General features: G+C 44.0%; 1 protein-coding gene across 1 annotated transcript in view; it reads left to right on the top strand.

The window, feature by feature from the left end:
• Positions 1–1,311: 1,311 nt before the first annotated feature.
• The window catches only part of Slc1a1 (solute carrier family 1 member 1), a 65,500-nt gene continuing 54,209 nt past the window's right edge, over positions 1,312–12,602 (top strand). Inside the window, exon 1 of the mRNA XM_027406456.2 lies at positions 1,312–1,402. Within this exon, the coding sequence (XP_027262257.1) occupies positions 1,312–1,402 (91 nt within the window). The remainder of the gene's footprint in view (positions 1,403–12,602) is intronic.

Raw genomic sequence — 12,602 nt, 5'->3', positions numbered from 1 at the left:
GTTTTTAACTTTTTTTTCTTACCCCATGGTACTAAGGGACTCCATTAGTTTCCTTTCTGTAGACTGCATCTGGCTGCATGAAGTTCTATAAAATACTTAATATACCCCCCTTTTTCACATTGGGCATTTGAGTTTGTCCCTTTTTTAATGGAATGATTCTTTTCTTGATAGTTTGCTTCTTCAGACATTTTTATTTCCATCTCTAGACTGGACACCCAATGATCTTGAGTTCCCTCTCTCCTGACTTTTTTGAAAGTTTAACCCCTGGAAGGGAAGTGATCTTTCATACTGTAATGTACATGATCAATAAAACCTAGTCCACTGCATTTTGAAGTTTTTATTTTTTTAATTAATCAGTTTAAACCAAAGGAATGGGGTTCTAATTGTGGGGTTCTATCGATCAATTAATCTGGACAAGGAGATTGCCCTGACACCCAACCACAGAGTAAACTCCATAATGCCAAAAAGGTACAAGGCTCACTTAGTTACAGTAGTGATATGCTCATGGCAAGTGAAGAGTCTGCTTAAATCAGGGTGAAAACAGAAAGAGAAATTCAGTTAGTGCAAGAGTGTATGGCCACACTAACCCAGATTCTTCAACAACATCCTGTAAGGTATTTGGCCTTGGGGATGGGATGGGCCCGCCCACCTTCCACACCAGCCAGGCCTGGTTCTCACCCCTAATTATAGAATGATGGCCACAGAGCAAGTCCTAGGGGTGCAATTGTTAAATTGTGCAAGGCACCTAAGAGGGGGCAATTGTTAAGTTGACCACTGCCTTAGGCGGGGTGTATGCCTGGATCCTGGCGGATCCTGTTTGAGCTGCGAGTCAGAGAATTAAATAATCCCGCGGGGAATATCAGAGATCCGGTGGGAAAATTCCCCAAATCTGTTCCTTCTTCTAGAGAATCTGCGCCCTGGGGTCCAAAGCAGAAAAGCGTCCCCACATCGAATCCCCTAGCAACCGGTCAGGACTGTGTGTCCCCAAGGAGACTCTCTGTAGGTCAGAAGCTCCTCCGGTGGGAAGCCTCCGCTCGGATTAGAGGAGGACCCGATCGCCCCACGCGCGCCGCCCCACCGGGACGCTCCGCCCTCGGCCTCGCTGGTTGGCCGCGGCGCTGCAGCGAGCGGCGGTGGGAGGAGTCGGGCGCGCCTGCCACGCAAAACCACCGTGCTCGGTCCCCAGCGGTGGTGGCAGCGCTGACAGCAGCCGGTGCGCTGTGTCCCTGTGGCGCCCAATATCCAGCATCCCGCATCCGGCATCCCTCATTCGCCACGCTCCCGGAATCGCCGCTAGCGCCAGTGCCCACCATGGGGAAGCCCACGAGCTCTAGATTCGATTGGCGCCGCTTCCTGCGGAATAACTGGCTGCTGCTCTCCACGGTGACCGCCGTGGTGCTAGGTGAGCCGCGCGGGGGGCGAGGCGCGCGCCCGGGGACAGGCCGCGTGCGGGGTCGGGTGGGCTCGGCGTGGCTTGAGCTGCCCGCATTCCCTGGGCCTGGACCCCCAAGCTCGGGGACATCCCGAGCGCTTTGCTTTCACGCAGGAACAATGCTCATAGGGAACCCCCATTCGGGTGCTCCGGGAGCTGCTGTCCCTGATTTCTTCAATATGATCAAAGGGGCTTGGAAGGTGGACAGGGGTCATTTGAAAACAAGCAGGGTTTAATTTGATCTTTATCCTTAACTGTTCGCACACACGCACACCACCACCACCACCACCACCACCACCACCACCACCACCTTCGAGCCCGATGAGACCTATGAATTACAGTTTTCTGTCGGTTTTGAAGAGACATCTGGGCCTGCAGGATGGTAAAGATCCTGGGAATGTTGGAGCCTCTGGCAGGGGGTGGGTGCCCTCTTCCAGGATTGCCCTCCTCCAATCAGATTTTTGCCTGAATTCCCACCTAGCAGTTGTGGCTCAAGGGAGGCCACAGGCAACCGCGCTAAAGAGAACTCAGCCCCCTTCTTCCTCCTGGGCTACCTGCTCACCACATATTTCTATTAAAAATATTATAAGTCGCTTTTATTTGTTTTCACACTCGCATGTGTTTAAGTGACCCACACCTGACACACGGTCGAGCCAGGACTAGGTGCATGTCTGAGCCACTGCTCAGAGGTTTGAGTTACTCATGTTTAGAATTTCATTTTCAGGCCACATTATCTTTTGAACTTGAGCTTGACAGTGTACTTTAGGGTGGAAGCCCTGGGGATCTTTATATCCCAGGCAGGGCAGCCCAGCAGGTGACAGCAGGTGCACCCTTGAGGGAAAGTGGGTCCCTAGGCAGCCTCTACCCTCTGTCTGGAAATTGCAGCTGCCTCTGCTGGAAAAGAGATGGGACAGCCGGTTCTTCTTCCTGGGTATGCACGTTGTTCGAGTCTGGGACGACTTGGTGTTGCCTGCTCTCCTCCAAGGTCTTCACCACCAAAAAACAAAATAAAATGCCTTAAGAAGTTAATGGAATCATTGGGATTATATGGGCTCCTCTGGAACCTTATGCAAAAAGAAGCCAGGCTTCTAGTAAATAAATAACATCCTGGAATCGCCTTAACAGAGGACGTTTGTGGGAGGAAAGGGGGGGAAGTAAAGCCACTAGTGCTCACTTTCCCCAGCGCCAAGCGGTTTAGGGCGTTGGGGGGGGGGGTATCTTGCGTCACCACATTAAAATAACAGGCCCTTCCGAGAGAATGAATGGATTTGAAGACATGCCTTGTTTGTTTTCCCAATGATTAGTACAGACTTTATTTTTAAATCTGTTTTTGAAAGCCTTGGAGGTGACTAAAGCTTGTGTCTCCTTCCCAGTTCTGTGTGTGTCTGCAGCCCTGAGCACTTCAGAGAGTCCTCTTGGTCACCAAGTGTTTCCACCCCAGCAGCTGGCGAGAGCCTTGGTGCCCCACAACCCAATTCAGCAGAGGCTGCTCTGGGAAGGGAGCTTGGCCTTTACTCACTGGCCTTTGAACAAGTAGCACAAGCAACATGTTCAGGCCAAAAAAGGGTTCCCTTCTATGTCTCTGGCACTGGCCTGTGATCTCCAGTCGACCCCTTTCCCCAGTTTGAGTGTGGCTGAGCCAGAACAAGTGTCCTGGTATTTTGCTTTAGCCACAAATCCACCATTTAAAATTGTAAGTGCCCAGCCGAGGTTTAGCAATTGCTTGCTCTTTTGAAGTAGGACAGACCAGGTATGTTACCTTCTGGCAGGAGAAACCATCAGGGTGTCCAAGCAGACACTAGCTGGAGTCCTCCTCTTGCCACTCAGAGGACCTTTGTCTGAGTGAAAACTCGAATCTTCCTTTGTTCAGTTTACACTGTCTTGCCTGTTTAATAAGCAATGCAATCCCAGCCACTTGTCTTGAGTATTTACCAGTCCTTTTTGAGGCTGTGATAGTCAAGTTTTTCTACAGCTGCCTGAATTGATCCAGCAAAATTACCAAAGCTCTCCCGAAGTTTTCTTTGGGGGGTTTTGGGGCATGTAGGCCTTTAAAAAGGGGGCGGATGTTAAATGCAGTTAGTTCTTCTGCAAAACATGAACACAGCCATTAAAATTATTTGGTCCCCGAAATTAGTTGGCAGCTATGACTATGTAAAATATTCTGGTTAGTGAATCTAAAGGCAAAGTTTTCTTTTTCCCATGCAAGGTGGCACAAGCCTGTCATCCCAGAATCAGGAGGTAGAAACAGGAAGATCAGGAGTTTAAGGTCAACCTCAGCTACCTAGAGAGTGTGACCAGTGTTTATTAAGAAACTATGGAAATAGCCAGTTTATGGATTGCATGTAGTAGGCATTCGGTAAATGCTACATGGAAGAAAATCTGAATTTAAATATGAGACAATTAATATTTTGTTTTGAAATTGAGTGTATTCTGCCTAATGTCCAGTTTATAATTTGAAGCCCATAGTAATGGGTTTAATGGCATTTGATGGCACTAAAGCATCTGTAGCACTAGTTGCTTTAAAAAGAGGGAATAGACAAAGTTAGTGACTGTTTTTTTGTTTTGTTTTAGTTTGGTTTTTTTTTTTCTCTATGGACTAATTCTCAACTTGCTTAACAGGCAGAAAGTCAGTGGGAAGAAATTTTGCAGTCTTAGTGGGAATTATGTCAAAGCAGAATTCCTTTGTGTGAGAATTCAGCCACCAAGGCTAGGGCTGCTTGTAGTACTGGGGAGATACTTGTAGACTCCCCATCACACTTGCTATAGGCAGTGTCACCTTCCCTCCAGGTTATGTGTGGAGAAATCTTCAATGTCCAGCTTGGGGACTTTCAGAAAAGGCTACAAATACTGCTTGCACTGGGCAGCTGTCAAACCTGTTCACTGCTGAGCTGTTCCTATGGGCTCTAAGAAAGCAATCATCTCTAGTGTAGAGACTGAGCTAATCACCCCAACTTCCTAGTAACACCCTTATTCAGTCTTGTGTCTTCTGCCCTGGAGTGGCTCTGTACATGCCTCACAGTGTTCACTTGGACCTAGCCTTTGCTTTCTGTTGTTTCATTTTGGAGCCGTCCATGAATCACATGAATCCAGACCCAGCTCTTCATCTCCCTAGCATTGGTACATCAGGATTTAAGAGTGTATCTGACTGGTGTGGTGGCACATGTCTTTAATTCCATCCCTTGAGGCAGACGCAGGTACATCTCTATGAGTTTGAGGCCAGCCTGGTCTATACAGTGAGTCTGAGGCCAGCTAAGAAACAAGTTGTTGCACAGATATCTGTGGCATCCTGACTCCTTAAATACATAGTAGGGAAAGGTTGGGGATGGGCTGGAAGGTTTGAAATGGTGCTGAGAAAGGGACCAAACAACAGGGTGGACCAGGTTCGTATCTAAGCAAGGAAAGAAAGGGCCTCATCCAGGCAGTGGAAGTAGGAGGAAATGAAGGCCATCAAGTTAACTCCCTAGGGCCTGGTGGAATTTGGTCAGAGTGAGAATGACTGTCTTTAACAGGATCGGGGATTCCAGAAAAGGGCTTGGTGTGGACATATTGAGGTGGAAGAGCCTCCAGGGGCCTTTGGGTGAAGCTAGGCAGGGAGTCTGGAGTCTGGAGACAGGTTGCAAGCCGAGTGGAGTGGAGTGTTAGGTAGAACAGGTCAGGCTCAGGAAGAGCTGGGGCGACAAATGAACCCGCTTGAACAGGGATATGAAAGACAGAGAGCTAACGAGTGCAGAGAGGAGGTGCTGACCAGAAACCAGCAGTTAAAGACTGAACAGTGCTAGGAGAGGATGCTCACCAGTGTGCTGTGAGTGGAGGAGGGAAGGTAACCCCATGAGACTTTCTTTGGAGGCACTGGGGCGTGGAAGGGTTGGGAGAAAGTGGTGATTCAGTGTTACAGCCAGAGAACATTATCCTGTTTTGTTTTGGGTTTTGAGTCTGCTTTAATTCCAAAGGAAGCCATCTTAAAGGTGGAGATGAGAGGGGAGAGAGAAGGGAAGGAGGGAGGGCAAGAGGGAGGGAGGGAGGGAGGGAAGGAGAAAGAGAGAAGCAGAGCAGGGGAGAGAGAATGCATATGAGTTATGCTGGGTAGAACAAGGCCCAGGAGAATAGGATGCTTGCCACAGGTTAGAGGGACCTGGTGAGGGCTTGACCTGAGCAGGGCACAGGGTTATATGTTTGACTTCCTCTGGATCTGCCTTTTCTGGTGGCCGAACCTGGCTGGCTCCCACTCCTCCCCAGATCCTTAGGTAACTGGCATCACACTGTAGGGGTTGATGTTCACAGGTTCCAGAGACTAAGACATGGCCGGTCCATTTGGATGCCATCATTGAAGCCTCTGCTATGCTAATAGTTGAGACTGCTATCCAAGTGACCTTGCTTAGAAGCAGATCAGATCATCTCATTTGGGGCCTTAAAATAGCCTCTGGCTGCTGCTCCCGTAGGGTGGAGAGGCTGTCTCTCCAGCATGGCATCCCACTGTCTACTTCTATCCCATAGCCGCATTCTTCAGCATATAACTCCGCACAGCTTCTTGGGTTGAAGCACCTTCTGAGAGATACAAGGCACCCTCCCTTCTTGTTTTACCTTTGATAAGATCTAGAGTTTGCTGTCACTGTCAGTGCTGTGTGTGTTTCCACCTATTTTATCTTTCCTGCAAGCATATTTCCAGGAAACTGAGATACTGACAGAAAGTAGCCCGAGGTCACTGATCAGCGGCAGAGCTATAAAATCAAACCCTGGTGGTTTGGCTCCACAGACTCTGCTACTGTCCACCATACTTCCTCCTGATGTACAAAGCCCATACCTGCCTGGTCTTTGTTACTCTCTCTTCCGATTTCTCTGCCTCCCCACCAACCATAGGCCCCTAATGGAGGACTCTGTGCCCACAGCACTGTCTCATTGATTTATAGGCTCTGTACATTTGTTGAATTGTTGAGCGATTTATGACTCAGAGTATTGGGACATACAGACATGGTCCTGGTTTGTTAAATGAATAAATGAGCTCCACACCAGGTTCTATTTCTCCATAAATTCTTTTCAACTTGCTTCAGTCCCCTCTGATCAACATAAGTAACTCAGTATAACACTTAATTAGTCTGCATATACATCAGGCATACTCATTTTTCTTTCCTAAAATTAGATACAGACCCCCTTGGGGGGTGCTCCCATTATGGGACTGTAAAATAATGCAGCTGACCCTTTTTTTTTCTTTTTTCTTTTCTTTCTTTTTTTTTTTTTTGAGACAGGGTTTCTCTGTGTAGCTTTGGAACCTATCCTGACACTCGTTCTGGAGACCAGGCTAGCCTCGATCTCACAGAGATCTGCCTGCCTCTGCCTCCCGAGTGCTGGGATTAAAGGCGTGAGCCACCAACGCCCGGCTGCAGCTGACTCTTAAAAGTCCACACAAAGAAAAAGTATATCTAATATACTTGGGGGCCTTTGTTTCATATCAAAAAGAAAAGAGTTTATAGTATCTAAAAGAACAAAGAAGATTCCATTCACACATTAATTTATTTATAGGTAGTAAATTGTCTTATCTGGTGCAGTGTTTGTTGAGAAAGAATTGGAAGCAAAATTTCTGAAATTGATTATTGATGTCTCCCAAGGACTCAAGAGCTGGACATAGTAGTAGGTGAGCTACATACTTGTTCCCGGCTTAGGAAATCTCTGAGGATCCTTCTAGTTTTAAGAACCTTTAGCTCCATGGTCACTCCTTAGCTCATTGCTGGAACCAGAGGAGCTCCTGTGTAGGGCACTAAGGAAGTACTGAAGAGTATCATATGAAGATGAAATTTCCTTGGTGTACCATCAACTGTTCTGTGACTTAGAGACAATTCAAACTAGCCATAGGTGAGGCTACTAACCAAGATAATATTCTACATCAGTATCAGATGATTTCCCAACAGATTTCAGAGGTCTAATAAACACATGCATTTGGCCTTGATATATCTCTAGTTTAAAATATTTCTGAAACATAGGATATTCCAACTCACAAAATAAAAATACTATGTGATCTTTCTTTTTTTTTTTTTTTAAGTTTTTGTGACAAGGTGTAGCTTTGTGGACCAAGTTGGCCTTGAACTCACAGAGATCTGCCTGCCTCTATGTCTGGAGTGCTGGGATTAAAGGCAGATGCCACCACCACCCGGCTTATCTGGTCTTTCTTTAAAGTGATAGAATAGCTTGGTTCTGTATCCTCAAATCACTAATTTCTGTGGCATACAATCAATAATTGGTGTAGGGAAAACAAAAGATATAATTTCTCATATGTAATAAAGGACTTATACTCCCCCCACACACATTTGAGCTTTTGATGAAAAATAGAACCCCCTCTGTTTATGTATTTTTAGGAAATGGGAAAAACAAAGTTGCTGGTTTAGGAGTGCATTTTATTTGCAATAGTATATTTAATCCACACCTTGCTGCAGATATGACATTAGCAAAATAGTGGTTATTAAAATGGGTTTTTGTGACATTTTCTGGAAGTATTGAGGTTGATAGTTTATTGGTTACATTTGTCTCATTGACTTTATAGATAGCTAAATACATATACACATACTCTTTCTTATGTGTTAATGAAATACTGCTATGTTGTCCCTTCCTGAGTACCTGTCTATCTAGCATCCATCCTCATCTATCCTCAATAGCTGCTTAAAGAATCTTAGTCTAAGTTTCACATACTGAAGAGCTGAAACAAGAAAACTGGGCTTTAGACCTCAAACTGCTGCCATAAAATAGAAAGAGAAAGGCACTATCATACCCTGTCTACTTAGCCAGCTCCCTTATACCATACACAAAACAAACAAACAAAGAAAAAAACTATAAACCAGTTTCCCTGATAACCATAAATATAAATCTAGGGGAAAATCTTGCAAACCAAATTCAAAATCATAGTAAGATTGTGCACTGTGACCAAGTTGGTTTCATTTCCAGGGATTAGAGACTGTCTAACATTGGCAAAAGAAATGCATGTAATGCAGAACATTAAGACGTAAGGACAGAAATTACATGATCATTTCAATTGATGCCAGAAAAGGCCTTTGAAAAACTTTAGCATCCCTTCATTATAAAAGCCTTGAAGAAACTAAAAGGAACATCTACCAATGTAATAAAGGCTATTACAACTAACCGGTACTCAACATTATAGTAAATGAGGGGAAAGTGAGAGCATTTGCTTTGAAATCTGAAATGAGACAAGGATGCCGCTCTCTCCACTCATTTGATTTAGCATTCAAAGTCTTATCTAGAGCAATCAGATGAGAAGAAGGAATAAAGGGGTACAAATGGGGAAATGAAGACGTCAAATTGTTGTACTTACAGATGAGATCCTGCACTTAAAATACCATAAAGACTCCCAGAAAATGTTTAGAACTAATAAGCACTTTGACCAAAGCACTATGACACAAAAATCAATTTAAATAAAGAACAACAACCAAAACCCAGTAGCTTCTCATACTTCTGTCTTACTTAGGGTTTCTACTACTGTGAAGAGACACCATGACAGCGGCAAATCTTACAAAGAAAAACATTTAACTGGGTCTGGCTTAATAGTTCAGAGGTTTAGTCCATTATTATCATGGCAGGAGGCATGGTGGCACTCAGGCAGACATGCTGCTGGAGAAGGAGCTGAGAGCTCTATATCTTGACCACAGAGCCAACAGGAAGTGAACTTTTATGAGAACTCAAAGCCTACCCCTTAGCGACCCACTTTCTCCAACAGAGCCACACCGACCCCAACCTCCTAGTAATGTCACTCCCTATGAAATAAGTATTAAAACACACCAGTCCATGAGTGTAGACCAACCATTCTTTGCCATCTGCCAATTCCCAAATAACCAACACAGAGATTTAATATTAATTATAAATGCTATGCCAGTAGCTTAGGTTTGTTACTAACTAGTTCTTTTTATTTTTTGTTTTTCGAGACAGGGTTTCTCTGTGGCTTTGGAGGCTGTCATGGAACTAGCTCTTGTAGACCAGGCTGGTCTCGAACTCACAGAGATCCACCTGCCTCTGCCTCCCGAGTGCTGGGACTAAAGTCATGCGCCACCACCGCCCGGCCACTAACTAGTTCTTACATCTTGAATTAACCCACATTTCCTATCTACCCCTGCCACATGGCAGTACCTTCTTTCAGCGTGGCGTGTTTATGTCCTGATTCTTCGTCTCGCTCGAGACTCCTTTGACTCTGCCCTTCTTAAGACTCTGTGCAGAGTTCTGAGTCTGGTTTTCCCACCCAACCTTATCCTGTCCAGCTATTGGCCAGTCAGCTTCTTTATTAAACGAATCATGGCATAATTTACACAGCGCACAGAAGGTTATTCCACAGCATAGGGGGGCCATTCCTATTCAAACCACCATAGAACCAATAGTGAACTTGCCAAGAAAGAACTCAGGCAAATCTTGTTCTCAAAAGCTTTAAAAAACAAAAACAAAAACCCAAAAAACAAACAAAAAAAAACTAGAAATAAACCTAACAAAGGAGGTGAAAGTTCTCTACAATGAAGATGGAAAAACCTCCCATGCACATAAATTGGAATAATTAATATTGTGAAGATGACTATGTTACCAAAATCCCATCAAAATCTCAGTGTCATTCTTTGTAGAATTAGGATAACAACCATAAAATTCACGCGGAAGTGCAAATGTCCCCAAACAGCCAAGGTAATCAACCCTTAACAGAAGGTCCAATGGAATGTGTATCAAAATATCCTATCTCAAATTACATAACAAAGCCATAATAATATAATAATAACTATAAAATAATAAAAAAAACGGCATGGTGCTTGTACAAAACAGATATGTAGATAAGCTGTATAGTCTAGAAGACTCCAAAACCCACACATTTAGAGCCATCTAGCATTTGACAAAATTTGTCAAAAACATACATAGGAGAAAAGACAAACACTTTAATAAGTGGTACTGAGAAAACTGGATTTCCACTGTAAAAGAATAAAACTATCTCTGTGCAAAAATCAATTGGAAAATGTAATACATGCATGCAATGGAATTTATTCAGGCCCAAAAATGGAGTTATGGCATTTGCAAGAAAGTGAATGAAACTAGAAATTTATGTTAAGCATAATAAGCTGGACTCAGAAAGACAAACATTTTTTCTCTTACATATGGAGCCTAGATAAGACTATATATGTGTATGTGTGTATAAGTCACAAAACTAGAAGCTAGATAATGAACATGTAAGTGATCTTCAGAGAGTTAGCAATAGAGAGGGCAATGGAAGACTTGTGTTAAGAAAGCCAAAGGGAACAAACTGTAGAGAACATTTAAGTGGTGGAGGGGGGGTTGATGAGTGAGAACAAAGGATGATATGTACATATATAAGATGCAACAATGATACTTGTTGGTTTGCATGCTAACCTTAAAAAGAAACTTTAAAAAGAAAGGAAAATTGGCTTTTGATATCTGTGACTGCTTTCAGTTTGAAATGAAGGCAGATCATATGAGAATGGAAAAATCTTGGAAAAGATTCTAATTCTAGAATGTTCTTCGTACCTCAAATCTACTAGGCCAAACTCTAAAACAAATTAAACAAAAATTAGAGAATGATTCCTGCAAGTGATTCCACATACCAGGTTCTGCACATACAAGTATCCTTTTCATCTAAATGTCTGCCTTTTTAGAATGCTGAGAATTGAAATTGCTAATGGTTGACACATATTAAATATCTTGTTAAACGCTATTTTATCTAAAAGACAGTGGCTTGTCATTGGTTTGGTTTTGTTTTAGCTTAGCAAAACTATAGAATCAAAGTTACCTTTCAAAAATTTGAGCACCTGCACTCATATGTGGATTTTAGACATAGAGTAAGGGATTACCAGCCTGCAATCCACACTGCCAGAGAAACTAGTAAACAAGGAGGACCCTAAGAGAGACAAACTTTGTCCCCTGGAGAAGGGGAAAGGGTCAGGATCCCCTGAGCAAATTGAGAACATGGGAAGAGGGGGGAGGGAGCTACTAGAATGAGAAGGGAGGAAGAGGAAGGATGCAGAGGCCATGAGGGAGCAGAAAGGTTGAGTCAGGTGTAGATTAGAAGAAAGGCTATGTGATAGGTAGGGTTTTAGTTGGGGGGTAGTAGGGGAGGAAGGGAGGGAGAAGGGAACTGGGATTGTCATGTAATTTAATCTTGTTTGTAATTAGAATAAAAAAATTGAGCACCTGGCATAATAAATAAAGGATACTCCAAATGGAGACACGCTGTAGAGAAAATTCTGTGTATTGATGCAGTATATGCTGACAGTCAAAGAATATACCTAAGGTGGGTGAAAAGTCTAGGAAGGTGTAGGAAGTAGGATTAAGAATCAGCTATGGAGAGAGAGAGAGAGAGAGAGAGAGAGAGAGAGAGAGAGAGAGAGAGAGAATATGTATCTACATGTGCTCCTGCTCATATAGATAAAGTATTCCATGGAGAGAGAGAGAGAGAGAGAGAGAGAGAGAGAGAGAGAGAGAGAGAGAGAGAGAGAGAGAGAGTACATGTACACACAAGCACTCCTGCTCATATAGATAAAGTGTTCCATATTAATTACTTGTGAGAAACTGTGATTACCTTTAACCGAGCTGAGCCTAAAAATTACTGTCCTAGAGAGAGTAGCAGCATACTGGCCGGGTGCCAGAGTCCTGCTTGCCTAAGGAGCTGCAAATCTTCCCAGTGTCACTGGAGACCAAAGGCCACTTTGTGGAGTCTCAAGCACTTAGAAGGAAATGTGCTTGCTACAGACTTATAGACAACATCAAGTACCATTTAACCCTGCAGTGGTGTCTGCTAAAGTGGCAAGTGCTTTAAATGCCTTTTTATTTTCCTTGGAAAATACAAATGAACGTGCATCTAATAGAAGACAGCATTGGAGACAGTTACTGTGAACCCACAATTTTCTCCAGAGCCCTGGGTTTAGCAAGGCATGTAACCCCAAAAGGAGTGTGTCAACTGGCTGAGGGAACAGCCTTAATGTGACAGAGTGCTCTGTTGTCACTAGCACACTCAACAGTGACACCTCTGTAGTCAGCCCAGATGGGAACAGGGTGTTTAGGTTCACCTGAACCAGCACTGAGCAGTAAGGCCCGCCAGCAGAACTCTGCTTAGCCTGAAGCCTTGGCTCCTGGGCCCCCATTACACCCATAGTCCCCAGGTCCAGAGGCATGACAATGTTCATCACAG

Source organism: Cricetulus griseus, chromosome 3 (assembly GCF_003668045.3).
Source record: "Cricetulus griseus strain 17A/GY chromosome 3, alternate assembly CriGri-PICRH-1.0, whole genome shotgun sequence".
Taxonomy (NCBI): domain Eukaryota; kingdom Metazoa; phylum Chordata; class Mammalia; order Rodentia; family Cricetidae; genus Cricetulus; species Cricetulus griseus.
This window is presented reverse-complemented; position numbering and strand designations above follow the sequence as displayed.